The 22,565-nt window shown below is 43.2% G+C and overlaps 2 protein-coding genes across 2 annotated transcripts; one reads left to right on the top strand and one right to left on the bottom strand.

Moving 5' to 3' along the window:
- Window positions 1-401: 401 nt before the first annotated feature.
- On the top strand, window positions 402-16,606 carry dqx1 (DEAQ box RNA-dependent ATPase 1). The gene is made up of 12 exons (XM_086170936.1): window positions 402-702; window positions 2,979-3,358; window positions 4,594-4,787; window positions 5,904-6,342; window positions 7,904-8,185; window positions 9,567-9,666; window positions 9,745-9,903; window positions 12,700-12,891; window positions 13,000-13,125; window positions 13,274-13,464; window positions 15,581-15,771; window positions 15,845-16,606. Exons 2-12 carry the CDS (start codon window positions 3,020-3,022, stop codon window positions 16,062-16,064), a joined length of 2,433 nt encoding a protein of 810 aa, XP_086027062.1. The 5' UTR covers window positions 402-702; window positions 2,979-3,019; the 3' UTR covers window positions 16,065-16,606.
- Window positions 16,607-17,331: 725 nt separating this feature from the next.
- LOC147220639 (histone-lysine N-methyltransferase Smyd1-like) lies at window positions 17,332-22,178 on the bottom strand. The gene is made up of 10 exons (XM_086170938.1): window positions 21,833-22,178; window positions 20,400-20,576; window positions 19,373-19,586; window positions 19,153-19,283; window positions 18,578-18,616; window positions 18,227-18,413; window positions 18,057-18,149; window positions 17,825-17,988; window positions 17,568-17,736; window positions 17,332-17,493 (listed from the first exon to the last, which is right to left on the bottom strand). The coding sequence occupies exons 1-10, from the start codon at window positions 21,967-21,969 to the stop codon at window positions 17,404-17,406; spliced, it is 1,401 nt and encodes a 466-aa protein (XP_086027064.1). The 5' UTR covers window positions 21,970-22,178; the 3' UTR covers window positions 17,332-17,403.
- Between the last annotated feature and the right edge of the window lie 387 nt (window positions 22,179-22,565).

Genomic DNA, 22,565 nt, shown 5'->3' with positions numbered 1-22,565 from the left:
GTTCTTTTGCTATTTTCTGGTATGGTATATTATTTTTAATGACTGATGTCATTTCAAATTCTTGTTTATGTTGTCATGAATTCTGACTGTTGAAGCTGTTACCATAGCAACGCCGGACGTCGTATTGACCTTAACAGTGGGACGCGGTTTGCGTGGGGGGAAAGTGGACGGGTCTAATCTTATTATTATACGGTTTAAACCAGTAATTGGTTTGTTACTTAAGTTCTCATGACCAGGCACGAAGACTAATTTAGAATTTTACTTAAAATAATTTCAAAGTCTATTTTAATCGTCAAAAACGTGTGAAAAACACAATGAGATAAACGTCAAAATACGATGGTTTGGTTGATCTCAAATGTCTCACGCGGTTTTTTCCGAGGATCCCTGAACGCAACGCGAGATTTGACAGCAGGACAGTCAAACATGGCGGCTGCTAGCTAGAGTGGCTGCGAGTCAACACCGTCTTTTATTGTCACTGTCAGCAGACAGGAAAGAAGTAGGGCTGTAAAGATTCACGGGGGACGATTATAGACACTTTTTGGATCATTTCTCATTGTTCTGCGTCCCGTTACCGCCGGTATGCGACAACGGCTTCTGCGTTTCGGTTGACTGGAATGAACTGACCGAACGACTCCGGGAGCGAAAGAGGAGGATTGTTCGTCCTCGGTTACCTCACCTAGCTAGCATCATGTATCTGTACAGGTAAAGTATTCCCCTTTATTTTTTATTCTTATTTAATTCATGGGATTATCTCTATAAATGTAAGTGCGTGTCCTGCTCCGCTGTGCCCGGCAGACGCAGGTTCGGCCAAAGTGGCGTGACAAGCCCGGTGTTGTGATTGGAAGACAGACGTTTGTGTGTTCAGGAGTCAGGTGTCTCCAGGTGACCTGCTATTTTGCAAAATAATAGACTCAATTCGGAAAAAGATGCATCCTAATCTGAATAATTTTGATTTTAATCATGATAATGATAAAAATGAGATACAAGATACTTAAGCGATGACCTGAAAAATATAGAGACCTTCGAAATAGAAGAAAGTACCTGGAAATTGTACATAAGTAACTAAGGTACCTGAAGTCTGCTAAGTAATAATTTGAAAATTAGGGGGAAATCCAGAAAAATAAACTGCTATGTATTCCGCAAGAAATTTCCCGTCTCAGTAAACAGCAAAGAAATTTCCGTGTTTTTTTTTTTTTTTTTTTGTTTGTTTGTCTTTCAAAATAATAGATCAAATTTGGTAAATGATGCAGCCTAATAATACTAATACTAATAATATAATAATACCACAACAAATACAAGACCTTAAGGGGCACAACAAGCTCGGTGTTGTGATTAGAGGACAGACATTTGTGAAGTCAGGTGTCTTCAGGCGACCCACTATTTTGCAAAATAATGGATGCAATTCAGCAAAAGATGCAATCTAATTGGAATAATTATAATTTTAATAATAATTATGATAATAATGGATTACAAGATACATAAGCGATGACCTGAAAAATGAAGAGAGACCTTCGAAATAGCAAGAAAGTACCTGGAAATTGTACATAAATGGTCCAAAAGGTACCAGGATAAACAAAATAATGGATGTACCTGCAAGATAATTATTTGGAAATCACAGGGAGATCCAAGAAAATAAACTGCGGAGAACTCAGAAAGAAGCAAGAATCACCTATTTTAATAACTGTAAATCTGTTTTAAACAGTAACCTTATTTTTTGTTTAGCGTGGAGGGCGGATTTAGAGATATTTTAACTGGAAGTCGGACACCTTTCACAAGCATTTAGGGACAACTGATTATAAATTGCTGTAAATGCATTTGTGTTAAGTGAAATACAGACATAGCTAACCACAACAGTAGGAGTTACAAGATGAATCAGTGGCTTGAGCCCTAACAAAGACTTTAAAGAGGAATCTAGACGGAAATATGTAGGTTAATTGGTGTAACTCTTGTTTATATAGCATATACAATGTCCTGGAAAACAATACTCGTGAAAATATCAGTAGCTGCTATGTCAACACCGTCTTTTTAAAATTATCTACAGGGTAAGAAGAGGATGAACCCAACGAGCTTGATAAAGGGACCGCAGGAAGTTGTAACCTAGAAACGGGATAAAATTGTTATCGGTGAAAATAGGTCTCGCCGTGCCGGCGGGCTTGAATTGCAGAAAGAAGTCGGGCAGATTCCAGATCCCAGACCCCCATGCATTTAGGCTGATGTTCATTGTGATACCAGAGGGCAATCGGATTGTCCACAGGGTGCAGGAGCTGAGAACAGTATTGCTCATGCACTGTTACACACTGACATGAGTTATACAGGAGCCTGCTGTCTCCCTACTTCTGCAGCGCAGTATCTGTTACCCAGAAGTAGATACATATGAAAGATATGACAAGGTCTTATGATCATCTCGACAAGGAAAATTAGGTTGCGCTATGTACAGCGCTGTCTGTGCAAATATGAAAGTCAATATGTGAACGCTGCACACCTCCTCTGGCATGAACTTTGCCCCGTCGCTATATTTCATCACTGAAATATCTGCTGTTATGATTCTTTTCTTGTCTTCTTATGTCAGCTCTGACATCATATTCATACGTTTATTGAGACTCCATATTTGGAATAGGGGCTCTTAAGACCACCTATAGAATATGACACACAGATAACTAAAACACAAAATTAAAACACCACCTTTTTCAACCATATTGCATTAATGTGTGAAACTAGAAAGAATTCAATAATAAAATGAAAGAACGTTGCCCGAAAGCAGCGAACATTTATAGATTAAAGAAAGGGAGTCGTGTAGACCTTCCTAGTCACATGATGTGCGTTGCATCTGTCCAACGTGCTCAGCAGCTCGGGGTGGAGACAAATTCCCGAGTGAAATACCAGACATGCTGCGGGTGCCAGTGAGGGGCCGGCTGTCGCAGACACGGGGTCTTGCCGACCCCCGTCCCATCCAACATGCGATTCTTTTCTCCCTGCAGGTGAACTCCAGCTTCCCGCCCCGACGCCGCCGTTGCCGACGATGTCATCGCCACCAGCGAAGCCCTCTGCCACCTCGGAGCTTTCGGCAGCTTTGGACTCGCTGTCCGTGTCCTCCTTCCTGTCCGGGGAGTTAGATGAGGAGGGGCTGGAGGGGAGCGGAGGAGGAGGAGGAGGAGGAGGAGGAGGGGATGCGGAAGGGCTGGGAGACCTCGAGGTCAACCCGTACGACGGTTTGCCCTTTTCCTCTCGCTACTACACCCTGCTGGACGAGAGGCGGCAGCTTCCCATCTGGCGTCTCAGGCAGAGTCTCTTGGAGCAGCTGGAGAGCAACAGAATGGTGCTGCTCAGTGCTCCCAGTGGCTCCGGGAAGAGCACACAGGTAGGGGACCAGGGATCTCCGGCTGCAGAACTACCTCCCCATCAATTTGTTTTTTTTTTCCAAAATGTTTGCTTGCATCTCCCTTTTTTTTATTCTGATCAACAAGAAAAACAACAACATAGGCTGGAGGAATGTTGCAAACCCGGTCCAAAAGTCTAAACCCAACCACTAAGAGCTGGCAGGGCGCTGGTTGTGAGATGTAAAGTTCAGTTTTGTTTTTTTTTTTGTTTGTTTTTTTTTTGAGTGTGACAGTTCTGAACGCAAAACCAGAGAAGAATGCTGAAAATGCTGCAGAGGAATTTCTGGATGGCGGCTGAAAGAGGCTGAGGGCCACAGTAAAATTAAACTTTTGAAAATCCTTGTCTTCTTGGCGACACTAGGAACAATGCTTTTATCATGATAAAGGAAAAAAAATCAATTGCATTACAGCCCTAAATCTAAAAAGTTATAGATTGCGCTGTCTTTCTCTCATGTGCAGCAACATTTAGCCAAAAGAGAATTAACAAAAGAGTCTAAAAAGCTTTTGCAAAGTTGATTCTTTGGGAAATAAAGGTTGATTTACAATTTACACAATGACTCCAGCATCCCAAAATATCTCATTATTCACCCGACGGTCTGTCCTGCTGTAGCCTCAGGAGTCATCGGGTATTACATTGTAATGCCCTCTGTGGCCTTGAAATATTTAATCATATTTCAGTACCTTGTTTTCTTACCCATGTTTATCCTGTTTTAGTCTCAGTGCTGCATTAGATCATCATATTTTTAGTATTAAAGATTCCCTGCAGAAACATTGTGGAACGGTTTTCGAGTCATGATTAATTGAAAGGAATTGTTAAGTAATAAAACATTTTGAGAAGAGGGAGGCTGATGGTGAAAAAAATCAAGTTCCATGTTTTGCTCTTGTCTGGACCTCTTATGAAATTAATCGGATAGCAAATCTGATTTAAATTGTTACAGACACGATGACTCTGTTTGACGCACACGTAACTTTAAACAAAAAAATATCGTACGACTAAATTCACAATAATCCACTTCGTTGGCATAAATTTTCGAAGTTTTGTCACAAACAGATGAATTATAATCTTGGAGAATTTCTTTTTTTTTTCCCCCTCTCAACTCTACTTTTTGGAAATTCCGACTGTGGTGCAGTTTCTAGCTTTTCCACAGCCTTATAAATTAAATGCATTTTTCATTTCTTAATGCCTGTCGTCTTTCCCTCCCCGTCCTCTCTCCAGGTGCCGCAGTGGTGCGTGGAGTATGCTTTGTCATTTGAATTCTCCCAGGGCTTGGTCTGCTGCTCCCAGCCCTATTCGGCGGCGGCGGTGAGCCTGGCGCTCCGCGTGGCCGACGAGATGGACCTGAGCCTGGGCCTGGAGGTGGGCTACAGGGTGTCTCACGACGACAGCTGCACACCCGACACCCTGCTCAGGTCAGGATATAGCGTAACAGCCACCGGATACGGGCGCCGGAGTGACGTTGTGGCTCACAAAGCGGCGCTGTTGACATGCATATAAACATTTCACATGCTCATCTGAGACAAATTCATATTTTCCACCCTGGTTCTCTCCTTAATCTGCAGATAAATGTAAAACTAAATTTCACTCAGAAAGGATAAAGCCCCGCTTTGCAGCGTTTAAACATGCATTATTAAATCAAATGAACGCTTAACTAGATCAATTGGAATTTGGCTATCTTCGACAAAATGCAATTACCACTAAATTGATGCCGTGTCATTCTCAATAAAGCAGTTCTCCGCCACAGCTGAAAGGATCAAAAATTATACTCTGCATTTGAATAGGCAAAAAAAGATAAATCTGATTTCCATTTTTAAATCACATTTGGCTGTTTGATGTAAAAACTGGGAAGAGAAAACATCATTTAACAATTTGATTTTTCCTGTTGACATCCTGTTTATCACATGGCTTATTTCGGACGTCAACTATTTCAACTCAACTACAATTATTTCTTCCCTCTAAAATACTACTTTTGTATGCGACCCATTTAAACTCACACAGGGGGGGTTGATTTATTATAATACTGCCTCATTGTGTTAGCAGGGTGGTTTATCTCCCATCTTTTGTGTAAGTCTTTGTGTTGTGCGTGCAGATGTCGCTCCGTGCAGATTACAACAACGAAGACGTGCACATGAGCCTAAACACACTATAACCGCGTGCCTTTTCTGTGACAGCCATGGAAACAAATTAAGAAAACTACACCATGGCTTAAAGACGTTAAGAACCTCAACTCCCCTTCGGGGAACCTTCTGAACCCCTCGAGTTGAGTATAAAATGTCAGAGCTCCGTGTCGTCTTCTCAGTTATAATACGGATCGCGTTATTGGCTTTTCCCAGGGTCACTCGATCCTCCCTTCGCTAACAGCCACACCTGGACTCCTTTGTCCCTGCACTTGGCTCGAAAAGTGTTCCTTTACTGAAAGATAATCACGCCATATCATCACTGAAATGATGACCTAAAAATACACGGGTGTATTTTCTTATGGAAGTAAAGGCGGTTGTAGTTCACCGGCGCCTTTGTGATCTCGCTAGGTTCGCCAGCGACACTCTGCTGCTGGAGGAGATGATGTCAGACCCCCTTCTGCATCAGTACGGGGTGGTGGTCTTGGACGAGCTGCAGGAGCGCACCGTGGCCACGGACGTACTTCTCGGCCTGCTGTGCGACGTCTGTCGTCAAAGGCCCGACAACTTCCGGGTGGTTCTGCTCTCCCACCCGTCCCTCGCGCCCCGCCTGGCCTCCTTCCTGGGCCCCTCCGTCCCTCACCTGTCCATCCACAGCTTGCTCTCAGACAGCCCTACTCAGCAGGAGGGCGGCGATGAAGAGGGCGCTGAGAAGGTCAAAGGGGTGGAGATGATGTACCGGGAGCTGGCGCCTGGGAAGGACCCCGTGGGGGCCGCTTGTCACATGGTACTGGATCTGCATCGAAGAGGAGAGGATGGCGATGTGTTGGTGTTTCTGGCCAGTGCACAGGTATTAGCTGGACAGTGGCAGTTCTGCCCGAAAATAATCTCATATTTTGAGAATTTTAAACCCTTTTTAGTTCATCATGTTTTTTTTTTGTTTTTTTTATTCACTGTTTGAAGCACAAAGATATGATTACCGCGGGACGTGTCGAGTGAAGAATTTTCAGTGTTTTGTTTTGACACAACTTTCCACTTTTCCACTATAACCCATACTGATATGCCATAAAATAATGTTAAAAAAAAATGGCGGGATGAGATTTTCAACCTTTCGTTGGCGTGTCAAATCATCAACACTGACCTGGTTTACTTCTCAAAAAAAAGGCCCAGTAAATATAAGAGGTCATTTTTAGAGATTGTGCAGTGATTGTATCTGTTTTGTACTCGTAACCTCGGGTCAAATGGAGAGTTTCTCCGCTTTGTTTTGTTCTAAAGACCAAGGGAAACCAGGAAACATCGAACTGAGACTGTTGGATCGGGGTGTTGTGTTTCCTGGCCGACACATGCGTGCACACATATGCACGTAGACAGATACACGTTCGTATTTTGTGCTTCCAAACTGAATTTTTGGAAAGAATTTACTTGGGAGTTTTATCATCAAAATATCCATTAAAAATTTCAAAAATATTCATAAAAATGTCAAAAACTTAAATGAAAATTTATTTTGTAATTTGCACTTAAAAATACCATTATTTCCGGACAATTGAGTGCACCTTCATAAAAATGATTAAATAAATATATGTCTAAATATTTAGGCCGCATTTGTCTATAATACTGCATTGTAACATGAGGTATTTACACAGAAAGATGTTACACAGGAACATTTTTTTTTTAAACTTTTACTTAAATACATACCAGTGACATCCACAAATAAGTACTGGAAATGCTTTTTTCCGAACAGCACCTGTAACACGGCTGATGAAAAAAGTGAATAATACATAACACAAGGAAAAGTCCATCCATCCATCCCTTTTCTTTCCCCGCTTTGTCCTACTCCAGGTGATCGCTATTTCGTCTTCCTCCTGCGCATTAAAACTGTTAAAGTCGTCTTTCTCGGTGTAGGAATTGAACGGCCTCAGAATTATATGGTACTTTCATGGGTCTGATGTGACGATGCTAAATGTTTTGCCAGCATGAAGCACATCAGCCCAAAAAAATCCATAAATTAGCCGCATCATTATTGAAGCCGCTGTGTTGAAAGAGGTTTATAGTCCGGAAATAACGGTACTATTAGTGTCGGGAGCCATGAATATGCCTTACACTTGCCCTGTGAGACCTAGGTGTAATTTAACATTCATTTCCAGAAGTTATCCGAACAATAACACACACATACAAAGACAAAATGGGGTCTCCCACGGCAAGAAGCTGTTTTGACTTATTGACCCAGAGTGGACCAAATGAGTGTACAAATGAGTTGCGGCGGTATCAGCGCACCTCAAAGTCATGAATACAGGAATATCGGCTTGCAAATTGGCTGCCCTGGCAATTTCGTACGTTTGGTTGAGGGATAGATTTTTCAATATTTTGCAGAACCGATTTAAACATACCATTTGTTGTCATCCTTTGCGTAGGAAATCGAGACGTGTTCGACCCTGCTGGAGACGGAGTGTATCTCCCTGAGCCCTCAGCTGGGTGCTCTTAGGATCTTGCCCCTCCACGCTGGACTGGGTGGACAGACCCAGCGAGTGTACGAGGCCAACCCTGAAGCCTCAACCCAGAATGAGGCCGGCGGCTCGGAGGCGGCCGGGCCAGGGATCAAGAGGAAGGTGATCCTGACTGATACCCTCGGGGAGGCCTCCTTCTCACTACCGGCTGTACGCTACGTCATAGACACCGGCCTCCAGCTCAAAACCGTAAGTTGAACGTAAATGGTGGAATTGTTTATGCAGAAATTGCTAAACCAACATATGACAATGATAATCTTCAGCATGTTAGCGCAATGTTAAGACATCGCTGTTAGCCCTCGTAGCACACTTAGCAACGCAAGCTGTTGAACCTGCTACCGAACAAACATCCTCCACAGATATTTGCTCAGCTAAGCTACGTTTACTGTCGGGATTACACACTGTAAACAAAAGTGTGTCATTCTTTGGGCTAATGCTGTGTGACAACTGCAAAACACCACCTCCCAGTGGACGCATGTGTCAAGGCACAACGCCTTTTGTAAAAAAAAATCCAAGCATTTTACAAAATAAAAACTATTCTGTGAACAAAGTATTATTTAAAAACGTTAGCTTTTTGCACAGATTTTTGTGCCGTTCCAGCCCTGTTGAGCCGCATTTTGTAATAACAGTGCATTTTGTAATAAACGTCCGAAATGTAATAACTTTTTCATTTTGTAATAAAGCTGCATTTTGTAATAAACTGCCCCAATGCATTTTGTAATAAATTTTGCCGCATTATGAAATAAGTTATTACATATTGAGAAGATTATTACAAAATGCACTTGCAACTTTTTTATTTTCTAGGAAATGTAATAACATGGTGCATTATGTAATAACAATTCCAAAGCATAAGTTTGTTAATTGTATTTTATTTTACTTAAAAGTATTTGTGAAAGTTAGGCCTATTATTAGTATCACTATATTAGCCTAGTAGCAGTACTTAGCAATTACTATCAGTACACCATTCAAAGGAGAATAAAAAAGTTGCAAGTGCATTTTGTAATAATCTTCTCAAAATGTAATAACTTATTACATAATGCAGCAAAATTTATTACAAAATGCGTTGGGGCAGTTTATTACAAAATGCAGCAGTTTATTACAAAATGCGACTTTATTACAAAATGAAATGAAAAAGTTATTACATTTTGGACGTTTATTACAAAATGCACCGTTATTACAAAATGCGGCTCAACAAGCCCTCTTTCGAAGTTAAATCGAATACAGACCCCAGCCACCAGACTTTTCACCCTGGTTCAAGCTTCTTCACACAGTATCCATTACATAGCTATGAGTTAATAATTTCCTCTCAACTAACTCAAGGTATACACAATTTTTTTTTTAGCCCCGTTTGACCCCCTATTCAGAGCAGTATGCTTTGTAACAATTTTTCTTCGAAATGTCATAAAAAGAGCTCGCTCAACAACTAATGATACATTTATTTGTAGCACATTTTGCATTCATGAATAAGATTTATTACACAAGATAGATATCAGCATGTTCTGGATCGTTGTGTGCAATGATAACCTCTAAATGCGGTTGTATTTTTTCGCTTTTCTCCCCTTTGCCACAGGTTTACAACCCTCAGATCAGAGCAAACTCACAGGTCCTGAAGAGCATCAGTAAACAACAGGCCGACATGCGATCTCAGCGGGTGAACAGCCGCCTTCCGGGTAGGTCAAAGGTCACTGCAGACTGCCCATGTGTTAAATGTGCATCAAAGTTTCAATCAGTGAATATTTTTCCTTTAGGACTGTGTGTGCGTCTTTACCCCCGGTCTCTCTACGATGATGGGATGGCAGAGGCTCATTGTCCAGGGGTGGTGGAGGAGAACCTCAGCCACTTGGTGTTGTTGCTGAAGAGGCTTGACATTGCTGACATGGGACAATGCAAGTTCCTGGACAGACCAGGTAATGCCGGGCTTACTCCTCGTGATTTTCTCAGTCGTGGACTTAAAACTGAAAGCCGGGAGGAAATGTGAAGTGTCTTACTGGACTCGCAGTGCACTCCCGTCATCTTTGTGGTTAAGAGTGAGGCGGTAATCTGAAATCTTAGCGCCATTGTAGCTCAGTCTTTTCCCTGTCTTGGAGCTTAAGACGATACTGGGCGAGGCTGAGATTTTATAGTGTAAGACTGGATCTTTCATCTGAAAGATTTGGAAAAGACTGGGGGAAAAGGCCGGCTTGGACGACATCAACACTCCTAAGTATCGCGACCGAGCGGGGAAGGAAAAGCGATGGACGGAAATAGGGGAGGCTCTGCAAGTACCTGGTGAAAACATTGCATGGTGGAAAAAAAAATTGCTGAAAGATTTGAGTTGTTTTCCACCAGTCGTTTCCAAATCTTTTAGATGAAAGATCCACATTCTTACACTGTAAAATCTCAATTCCAGCCCAGCCCAGGGCTTTTCAGTTATTTTCTGATACGCCCGCCCTTTCTCCACCACAACTATAAATAATATCATTTGTCTACAAAATTGTTATATATATGTACACCTCTGCATAGCATTGTATCCGTATTAACATTAAAGAAAAGAAAAAAAAAGAAAGAAATATAGATCAACTTGCAACAAAGAACAACTTTATTAAGATTGTGTTTTGAAGTGCATTAATTTACCTGAAATTAAAAAAAAATGAAAATTTAAACTATAAATTGACCGACTGAACCACTTGACACTGAAAAATAAAATGAAATAAAATCAATAAATAATAATAGAAAAATCAAATTGATCAGCATTAACTCGGGAGCTAAACATATAAAACACTTTAACCTACAAAAAAAAAAATGAATAAAACAATTTCTGCTGATTTTTTTTTTCTCTCAAAATGATGAAGTCAGTATATTTTTTTTCAAAATTTTCCCATGATGTCTCTTGAGGGTTTTTTCACTGCACTGCGAAAAAAAAAAAAAAAAAAATAATGCCATAGAGCTAATACTCTGCGCACACCAACAATGAGCGTGCCACTGCCACTCACTGTGGATGTATAATTACACTTTATCCTAGCACAGCAACAATACGCATCCCTGCGGCTCCCTGTGGTCTAATCAAGTATTTAATCAAAATGTATTTTATTTTAGTTTGTTTAGTTTTAAAATGTAAGTTTAAATTTGAAAATGATGGCGATCTTGTCACATCGAAATAAAACGTGTTAAAATATTTTTGTCGCTCTTAATAAACGACTGCACGCGCCAGTAAAAGGATGACAGCACAGAGACAGGACGGATATTTTTGGTTTCTTGCCGATGGATAACTGAAGTTCGTCTTTTTTTATAAATACCAGAAGGCCTCAAATAGACATTGAAAAAAAAAAAGCATTTGGTTGAAAGTTACTTTTAAGAAAAATACTCTGAGTTCAAAATGTTTTGTTGCTTGGAGAAAAGTCATGTTGTTTTCTCTGCAGTTTTTCACTGTAACACATTTCGTTTACACATTCAAAGCTTTTATTGTCACGTGCACAGTGTAGAAACGTGTTTCCCCGTACAGTGAAATTCCAACTTTGCTGTCCGCAGTGTATTTGGATACATAGCATGAAGGCCAAAAAAAAATATATATATATACCGTATTTTCACAACAATAAGGCGCACCACACTAAAAGGCACAGTCTCAGTCATGTGTGCCATTATTGTATTTAACACACACATAAGGTGCACCTGATTATAGGGCGCGGGTTTTATGTACAATCCACGCCCCTTTAACGTTCTAATGGTGTCCTCTACTATGTCCGCCTTACAACAACACACACACAAGCATACAAGTGTGCGTATTTAAAAATAGAGTGGGTATACTCAGCTAAACTGAGTTTGGTGTACACATTTTTTCTCTGGTAATCGTCATCAATCAAGCCCATCGAAGTCCTCATCCTCTGTATCTAATTTAAACATCTGCGTTAAATCTCCATCAAACATGCCAGGTTGACTTTCTTCACTGTCAGGACTCACTTTCCGCGCCTTGCGGCTCCTCGGAAATGATGCCGGCTTTTGCGAAAGCTCGAACAACAGCGCCGGCAGACACGTTAGCCCGAGCATCTACAATCAATGCGCAAATTGTGGCGTAACTCGCCCGGCGCTGCCTTCCACTCTTAGTGAAACTGTGGTCTCAAGGAAGATTGTAGGTACCCCGTTGTGTGTATTGCTACCGTGCTGGTCCCCTTCTTCTCCACAGTGTGACTCACCGGGATGTCGAAAGTGAGCAGCACCTCGTCCATGTTGATGATGTGGCTGGATGTGTTTGTCGGCGATGTTTTCAGGGTTGTTAAAAACAACATGTTCTGCATAACGCACATACCTGATCTTTTATATACAAATGTCCACACTTCCCCCAATAACGTTCTAAGGGTTTTTGCTACCACTTACACAGGGTGCACTGCACTATAGGGCGCGCCGCACATTTTAAAGAAAATCTAAGACTTTTATGTGCGCCTTATAGTCATGAAAATACGGTCACGTGATATGCCGTTTTAAATTTCAAAAGGGTTGCGTGGCTCCTGGTGTTTTTTATACTTTGGGGAAACTGGTCCAAATGGCTCTTAGAGTGGTAAAGGTTGCAGACCCCAGGGCTTGTCTGAGACTGGGTTGAGACTTAAAACTCTTAAAAACTAGTCTTGAGATGTGAGTTGTTGTGGGATGATAGTTCGAGTTCTTTTAAAGATGTGCGGATGGAGTAGCAGGATCACACGAGTGTTCTGCATCTCTTCAACCTCCCCCAGCCCCCGAAGCTCTAATGCAGGCCTTGGAGGACCTGGACTACCTGGCAGCTCTGGACGATGACGGCAACCTGTCCGAGGTGGGCATCATCATGTCGGAGCTACCGCTGGAACCGGCGCTGGCCAAAGCCGTGATCGCCTCCTGCGAGTACGACTGCGTTGACGAGCTGCTGACTATCGCCGCCATGCTGACAGGTATGCAGACGGAGGGTTTCGCCGTCCGGTAACAACCGACAAAGATCTCAGGGCAGTCTCTTCAGAAGTTTTGGACTGCGTCTTGTCATGCCGCCGTCTTCGTTTCAGCTCCGTCCTGCTTTCTGACGCCCGAGCCCACCAAAGAGGAGGCCGCCATCTCTCACTGGCGACCTCTCATGCACGCCGAGGGAGACCACCTGTCGCTCATCAACATCTACAACGCCTACATGGAACGTATGTCTTTTTCCCCCACGTGCTCCTTGCAGTCCGGCGTGCTCGTTTCACTTGTAATTTCATTTGAGAGTGGTTTGTAAAGGGGTCTCAGCTTCACGGGTGATAATATTCCCACATGGACAAAGGCGTCTCTCTGTGCCAATTTCAGATAATGAGGACGAGGCGTGGTGCGCCGCCAACTTCCTCAACCACAGCGCCCTGCGTTTGGCGGCGGTGATCAGAGCAGAGCTGCTGGAGGTGCTGCAGCGTATTGAGCTTCCCGTGTCGCCCCCGGCTTTCGGTTGTCAAGACAACTGCACAAACATCAAACGCGCCCTCATCTCAGGTTTCTTCCTCAAAGTAAACCTCCATTCTGTTCTTTATAGAAACACACACCTGCAATGCCCGGTTCGGAAACATTTGAATGTTGATTTGTTTTTTTGCTTGTCGGTCTAAATCATCCTCGTCACGTCTGACGAAGCAGCCGGTTTTGGCAAATTTAGTCCGAAACAGTGGAACCTTGATTTCCAAGATTCATTTTTTGCTTCGCGATACGAGCCGAGATCTGAGTTTGGAGCGAGCGGGATGAGCGTTTGACACCGACGTGGCCGCCGCTGTCCGTTCAGAGAAAATCCTTGAATTCTGAACACTCCGTCACTTAATTAACTTTAGAAATAAATCATAGTTAAGTGCGCTACTCTACTAGCAATAAAGTATATGTATATACAGGACTGTCTCAGAAAATTAGAATATGGTGGTAAAGATCTTTATCTTCTGTATTACAGTTACAAAAACAAATATGTCATACATTCTGGATTCATTACAAATCAAATGAAATATTGCCAGCCTTTTATCATTTAGCTGATTATGGTTTAAAAAAACTCAAGAATCCTATCTCAAAATATCAGAATATCATGAAAATGTAATTTTTGTTTTTTTAATTGCATTATAGAAGATAAAGAACTTTATCACCATATTCAAATTTTCTGAGACAGTCCTGTATACGCTCTACAAATACGCTGCCTTGAAGTAGCTCACCTAGTTTCGGGGTATCAAACTATAATTCGTTTTGCTTGAGGGGTTCTGGCTAAATCATGATGCAAAAAGTGCGAGGATTTATCTCTGCTTTTTTGTGCTGGTACGAATTATTTCACTCACATTTCTGATAGCAATAAAGTACAGCAAAGTTTACTGCTCATTAAAATCGCACTCATCCTTGCACCTCCACTTTGTGAGTTGCACACAAAGCTGCACTCCAACGTCTTATTGCACTGCCACTGTTCTATTGCACTGTTCATGTTCATATCTATAATCATACTTATAATAATGTTCACTCTCTTCCTGTCAGCACATATCCAAATGCACTGCGGACAGCAAAGTAGGAATTTCACTATACTGGGAAACGTGTTTTAACACTGTACATGCGACAATAAATCTTTTGAATCTTGAATCTAGTTATATTTAGCAATGCATTGTAGAATTAAATGTGTAGCCAGTAAGTTAAAAAAAGTGATATAGCACCAAATGAAATACTCCTCCTCCTCCGCCATCTTCATCCGCACTCGGGATAAATACACTCCATAAAGCCAGTTTATTTCTTTAAGATAAGTTATACTTTATTGATCCCCATAGGGGAAATTCTTTTGGTCACAGCAGAGCAATTTTATTCTATTTAACTTTATGGTATTATTTTTTTATACATTATTTGCTATATATAGAGCACGTTTTTTTTATATTTAAAAACACGTAACAAAACCAGGCGGCTAGAATGGATTAATCATGTTTCTCGTCATTTCACATGGGAAATTTTATTTAACGTACGAGCTCGGTTCACAAAACCAACTACCGTAATTTCCGGACAATAAACCGCGACTTTTTTCACGTAAACAACACCGCGGCTAATATATGGGCATTTTTTTGGCGGGGGGCTAACGAGCTTCACGCTGCTAAAACATTTATCCCCGTCACATCGGACCGATGAAATGACCGAGAAATTCTGAGTCTGTTCAACTCCGACACCGAAGAAGACGACTTTGACGGTTTTAGCGATATATTGAGGTGCGCTCAATAGTCCGAAAATTACGGTAAACTCCTAGATCAAGGTTCCACTGTGTGTGTGTGTGTCGCGCAGAAGGAAGCCGGAGATAGCGATCGGCTAGCCGGTGCGGCTTATATTGAGGTGCGCGCAATAGTCCGGAAATTACGGTAAACTCCTAAATCAAGGTTCCACTGTGTGTCGCGCAGAAGGAAGCCCGAGATAGCGATCGGCTAGCAGCTAGCCGGTGCGGCTTATATTGAGGTGCGCGCAATAGTCCGGAAATTACGGTAAACTCCTAGATCAAGGTTCCACTGTGTGTGTGTGTGTGTGTGTGTGTGTGTGTGTGTGTGTGTGTGTGTGTGTGTGTGTGTGTGTGTGTGTGTGTGTGTCCGGTGGGGTGAAGTAACGCACCGAGTAAAAGGCTCTTGTCGTCATCAGGTGGCTCACGACGTGGACGGCTCGGGCAACTACCTCTTGCTAACTCACCGCCACGTGGCTCACCTGCATCACCTGTCGTCCTACCTGTGCCGCCAGCCGCGTCCCGTGCCCCCCGGCTGGGTCCTCTACCACCAGTTCACCATCTCCTGCGACAACTGCATCCGCATCGCGTCCCAAGTTCACCCCCAGATGTGAGTCACCGCTCGCTGGATTTCTTTTTTTTTGCAAAGCAGGCTGCAGAAACCGTAAATGTCTCCGCCGCAGGCTGGTGGAGCTGGCGCCACAGTACTACCTTGGGAACCTGCCGTCCAGCGACGGCAAGGAGCTGCTGCTCCGGCTGAGGCAGAGCCTGGAGCCGCAGGCGTACGAGCAGGACGGTTCGTCCGACGGGCGCGGCAGGACCCACCGGAGCCGGGACGGAGACCCCGACAGGACGGGGGACGACCCGGACGAGTCCGGCACGGACCTCTGCGTGGTCCAGTGAGACGGAGCACCCTTTTTTTTTCCAAAAGCTGTCACTTTACAGCTCCGATTGGGTTCGATTTTATCGATTCCTCACGAGGCCGAGACCGTAAACAGACTCTTGCCAAGCTGATGCTGGAAACACTAATGTACGATATTGTTAATATATCTTCCTGAATCTTTGATACGGTGGATTAGAAAATATTCGAACCTCTTCTTTTTCTCCAGATTTGTACGTATTTATGAAATTAATGCTTTATTTTTAAACAATCGGAGGGTTTTGTTGTTTCTCTCCGAGTCATTTTGTACATCGGTGGTAGTAGAGCAGCGCGGAGTCTGGTAGAGGGACTTTAAGAGTATCGAATATTTATTCAAAGCGCCGAAGGGACATCGGTATGCAATTCACACGCACGTAACCGAGCCGTGACTCTTATTATATTACTGGACGACCTTTGACATCTATCGAGATGCCACTTCTCAGGGCTGAACTCTGCAGACGGACTCCTAACAGTCACATCCCGCTTTCCTCCGCACACACACACAGAAAAAACAGTCAACAATCAAGTCTTCTTGTAAAGAGTCCTTCCTTTGTTCCTATGTGATAGGATGTAGCTGTCAATACAGTGTGACCTCGCAGTTAAAGCCTCTGCTGAGTGATTTTTATCTCCCCGAAAGACCATCTTAGTCAGTCTTGTTCCTCGTGTTTATCAGGAGAAACGTTTTGCTTTCAGGCGTTTACGCTCTTGTTGCTACGCTCAAATGTTTGCACTCGGCCGTGCAGGACGATGGACCTGCGGAGTCGCCGCTCCGCGGGTCCGTCACTGCAGAGTGTCTATTTTTCTTTTCCATTTTTCTTCTTTCTTTAAAGGTCTGATTGTAAGCGGCGGGGCTACGAGCGCCGTCTGTGGCATCACGAACACGCACAGGACGATCTTTGTCCGACGTTTTGTGGTACTTTCAGGTTGAAAACATTTCACGTTTTCATTTATTATGCAGTTTTTGATGGGAAACAAGTAAATGGAATTATTTGATATGTGATTTTTTTTTTAAATTTAATTTAAAATGATATCCTTTTTAGTGACAGTATCTCTCAAAGCAGCTTTGTACGTCTTACTCGGGAGGAGACACGTGGGTTTGCAGTATCGGATCCTACTTCTTTTCATAAAGCAATCCGTTTTAGTTCCACAAAAAACTTTCCTTGATTATTATCAGAAAACCAAGTCGTGATCACAAAGCCGGTGTTTTAGATGAAGCCACTGAGCGGATACAGCTAGTGCACAAAGCCGTTCTTTGCATTTCATTTTCTTTTAATGCAATTTGGCGTGTAACATCCGTGCACGTCTCGAGGTCGGTGCGAAACCTCAGTGACGGAGCTGCGCGCCTTGACCCGCCTCTGCGGCCGCTTCCTGCTTCAGCATCTTCAGCTCCTTCTCCGTCTGCATGCGTATGGTCTGCAAGAGCGGGGGGGTTGGATTAAGAAATTAAAAGTACGGGTTCGCTTTACAGATTAAGAGGCATTTACTACCTCCAGATCTTTGGTGATGGCGTGGTTGGGTCCGTGGGTGACCATGAGGATGCGGTAGGCCTTGCAGACCAAGCCGTGGCCCAGCTCAACCCGTCCCGCGTGCCAGTGCGTGATGCCGGCGCGCATGACGGCCAAACCCAATTCGGCGTTGTTGGGGTGATACAACTTCCTGCGGGTTTGCGGGGAATAGGAAATGTGGAAAATTAGCATCGACACACCCCGGCGCCGGATACCGCTTTCCGCGTCGAAGCGCTCACAGGTATCCCTCCACCATCTTGCGGGCGCAGTCGGCTCCCTCGGAAAACAGGCGCAGGTAGGAGAACACCTCGCTGGCCACGCTGAGAACACGCAAACGGTCCAGATGGGTGTTGGACAGAACGTTCTCCTGCTTCTCCAGACACTCCCGGCACAGCCTGGCCATCTGAGAAAGGAGGAAGAGGCGTGAACACCACGTAGCTGGACCGGGACTGGAGTGCGGAGAAGCAGTACCTCCTTGTAGTCTCCATCTTGGCGTGACCTCTGGATCTTCTCCAGACTCTCTTTACTGAAGGCAATCACTTCTTTCAGCTTGTCAGCAGAGGGCTGAAGGGGACGCAGGGAATTGCGGGATTGTTATTTAGTTCGTGTATCTCCACGCGCAAACGCGACCACGCTCTCACTTTGGCGTCTGCAGCGGCCGTCATCAGGTCGTCCTTGACGTGCTGACTGCAGTGCTGGCACGTGCAGTCGAAGTGGAAGTGTTCCTTCAGGTTCTTCTGGCGATCGGCGGAAACGTCCAGAAAGTCCACGTAGCTGACAGTCAGCTCTTCGCCCTCGGAGATCTTCCCCAGAGCTCGCAGCTCGATCCTGGTGGAGAATACGGTAATTTGAATACATGATTAAATCCTTAATCTCCATTTTGGGTGACACTCAGGGACTTTTTTTTTTCTTAAGAAATTTGAGAGTTTTGCTCTAATCGAGATAAAACCGCCCTTGCTTTTGTTCAACCGCCATGAAGGGATGAAACGTACCTTCTCTGAGAGTGGAGAGTAGAGCTCACAGCTGATTGGCTGCGAAAAAGAAAGAAAACAAATGAGATTATCAATAAGAAAAGGGTAAAGTATTTCTTAAACATTGCGGATAACATTTCTGTCAGTATAAGTGATGATTTAATGCCGCTTTGTATTTATTCATTGATCCCCATAGGGGAAATTCTTTTGTCACATCAGCGAAACAATGATAATATCAATAAATATGAATGGAAATATAAATAGAAGAGTGAAAATTGTCTGTTATTATAGGACAGGAACAGATAACAGAATGACAACAAGGATAAATATAATATCTATAATAGGTAATAGAGTATAAATATAGATAAAAGAGAAACAAGGATAAGAATAGACAGCAGAATGCAAAAAAAAAAAAGACAGGGGCAAGAACAGAAACAGTGACAATAACAATGACAAAAATAAACAGAATGGCACCAGAAAGGAGTAAAAAAAAATAGACAAGGGTGAATGAGTGAGGTTTATTTTGACGTATTTGATTTATGTCAACAAATGACAGGACCGATGGGATCACCGGAGGCGTAATCTCCGACACCTACTCGCCGTGGTTGAAGACGACGGTGCAGTTGGGCCAGCAGTCGTGGTTGACCAGACACAGGTTGGGGAAAATCCCAACCCCGACGGCTTGGAGGCCCCTCTGGTCGCTCAGCGTGAACCCGTTCCCCTTGATCTGCAGAGAAAGCAGGGGCCAATTTGTGCCGCGTATAAAAACACAAATACGTGACATTTGGCGCGAAGGCCGATAATGCCGGTGTTTACAATGCCGAAGATGCGTTCGACGAATTCGTCGGAGTGCTTGCGGCTCCGGTAGGACCAGAACTCCTGGAAGCTCCGCACATCGGCCCGGAGCTGTTTGAGTTCGCTTTCCGGCAAGAAGGACACGTGGTCCTGCAGCTGCTCCACGGAAACCAGCTGACTGTCTGTGGCGATGCCCGAATCCTTGTGGGTGCGCCACAGCACACGTGCAGCCAAGCTGGGGGGAGGAGGAGGGTGGAAGACGGCACCCGTGACCACAAACATCTTACACAAGCAGAATGTCAGCAGAAGAATTCCATCGCCGCTTCAAATGACCTCAGGTTCTCCACCGCCTCCACGATGTCAAAAACTACAAACATGGCTGAGGGTTTCGGGGAAAAATATCATTAAACAAATAATGATTGAAGTAACAACCAGCTGAAGGATTTAATGGGGAAAATGCTTTAAATATGTGGTTTAAATTACGCTGATGTTTTTCCAATTTATGCAATTTTCCCCTTGAGTAAACAACAAAATGCAAGTGAACAGGTGGAAAAAAAACATGATCAATTAATAAGATAAGATAAGATAAGATAAGAACAACTTTATTAATCCCAAAGGAAATTGTTGTGCCAGAGTTACAGAAAATATAACAGTAATAAATAATAAAAAGAAAAAGGCAGAATTAGAAATAAAAATAAACTATAAAGTGTCTCAGTGAAACTATAAAGTGTCTTAGTAAACAAGTGATAAAACTATAAGTGTCTTAGTAACAAGTGAGGTAAGGAGTGCACAATAGTATGATAAAAAGAAAAATTGTAGTGTAGCTGTTATGAAATGAAATATTGCACAGTTCTGAATATTGCACATGTTGTCATGAAGTTCTATTCATAAACAGTATTTACCCTCATTAACCCTCATATTATGTTAAGGGTCAATTTGACCCATTGGGTCAATGGGTGAAATGGGTCAAATTGACCCTTAACATAACACGAGGGTTAATTATGGTGCAGATACGATATAAATGCGTGTTTTTATTCGTTTTCCTCACCGAACATTGGCGTTGGGCGCGTTAATGACCTTCCTGATGGCGGCACACTCCCGCTTGTGTTCGTTCCAGCAGGCCGTCTGGCAGGTACGATTGCAGTAGTGGGCGAACTTGCACTGGGCACAGCGGTGCAGGTTGGCCTGATGGCGGAAGCAGCTGTGGCAAACCTGGGCGGCCAGGCTGGGGGTCGACATGGGCCGAAACAGGGGAGAGGGGTCAGGGTTGGTCTAAAATATAACACCCAAGGAAATGTCTTTCTGTGCAATGTTTTTTTTTTTTAATCTGTTTTTGTGATAAAAATATACAAATACAGATGGCCTAGTCTGCTTTATTTGTAATAATAATAAATCGCAATAATAAATTATTATAAAAATGTTAGAATGAATCATTCATCAGGTTACTAGTTCACAAGAAAATCTCAACAGTACTGGGTATGAAATTAGAGCATGGCTTTAAACACGGTTGTATTTAAACACAGTCGTGGATGTCTTGCTTCTGTCTTCTATTTCTATTTCTATTTATATTCGTATTTATCTAACTTTTTTTATTTGTTGACATTGTAACTGTTACGATACTGTGACAAAGGAATTTCCTTTATAGGGATCAACAAAGTTCATCTTATGAGATTAGATAAGATGTAAATTTCCTGTTCACACCTAGAAGTGTTTCCTGTTTTACTCCTTCAAATTAAAAGCCTGTAAATTAGGCCGTTTAAAAAATCTCACAGGAAGTGACAACTTTGAGTTAGTGAAGCTCCGTTAGATTTTTTTTTTTTTTTTAAATAAACAAGTTATGATGAGGCATGAAGCCATCCTGTTAAGATTTAAAATAGGCAAAATAGCGAGGATACAAAAAGAGGACATTTAATTTTGATGAAATCTAAGTATACAAACAGGTAGGTAATTAGCATCAGGTAGCATCTGTTAGCATCTTGTGGCAGTAGAGGCTGTTGCTGCTGCTGCTGTTAAATAACTTGCTTGAGGAAACCAAACCTCTTCAATTTTTATTTATTTTTTCGCTGTGGAAAAAAATGACACAAAAAGGTTGTGTTCATGTTTAAACCCAGTATTTAGATGTGGGGTGAGTATTCTTTATCTCCAATACACAAGAAACTAGCTTGTCAAATAAGAACACAGGGCTAGCATATGTATTCAGAATGTAAGTTCATTCCGATTTCAAATGAATTAATTAGCATAATTATAACAATTTCCCAGCTTTTGCAAAACGGCACGGCCGAAAGGTACTGAACATTAGGCGATGAGGTTCACATGACGCGGTGTCAGCAATGTTTTTACTGGCGTCATGACAGCGCGGGGCCTGAAAATGAGGTCACGGCCTCCTGGAGAAGGTGCAGGAACTCCTGCCAGTTGTCCTCAACGCATCTCCGCTCTTTCCACCAGGATTTATCATCTAGAAACCGAGCTGGAGCCTCCTACCTGTCGAAGACCACCGCGGAGAAACTGGCCTCGGCGAAGACCACCTGGCCGGCGTTGAACTCTTTGGTGGCCCTCAGACCGCGACCTTTGCTTCCTGCATCGAACAGCTCGGCACCTTCCATGCTGCCCAAGGTCATGTTTTTCGGGGGGGGGAAGGGATCCAAAACAAAACAGCAAGTGACAAGGTGGAACGGGTTACAGTGAGTGAAGATCTCATGAGATGCTTCCACAGGAACGTCCTCCTTAGCCCGACCCCTACCGCGGCCAAAAATAAACCTGCTCCCACTGGGGGTTGAAACGCTTCCCAGGGTGGGAAGGAGGCTAGTAAGCAGAGGTGGACCGGGTTGCGATCTGCCCGTGGGACTCGTCCCCTTGTTTGGGTCGCCTCCATGCCGCTATTTCGGTTGTCGGCAGCTGTGGCTGTCCGTCACGCACACATGGCTGGAAGCAGAGGTGCTCAAACGTTCATGTTTCTGCCAGGCGGGGCCACATTAGCATATTGCCATGATTAGAAATAACACCGCGGGGTACAGGGATTTTTTTACAAGAGTCCTTCACCACAGAAATATGATGTGATACCAAATTCTGATAATCCTAAAAATTATACATGGCTGAAAAAAATCAAGGGAACACTGAAATGACTCATCCTAGATCTGAATGAATGAAATATTCTTATTAAATACTCTGTTCTTTACATAGTTGAGCGTGTTGACAACAAAATCACCCAAAAATG

The sequence above is a fragment of the Fistularia commersonii genome, chromosome 23, assembly GCF_037954325.1.
Source record: "Fistularia commersonii isolate RoL2024-O1a breed Wild chromosome 23, RoL_Fcom_v1.0, whole genome shotgun sequence".
NCBI classification, from domain to species: domain Eukaryota; kingdom Metazoa; phylum Chordata; class Actinopteri; order Syngnathiformes; family Fistulariidae; genus Fistularia; species Fistularia commersonii.
The sequence above is the reverse complement of the archived record's forward strand: the minus strand, read 5'-3'. Positions and strand labels throughout refer to the sequence as shown.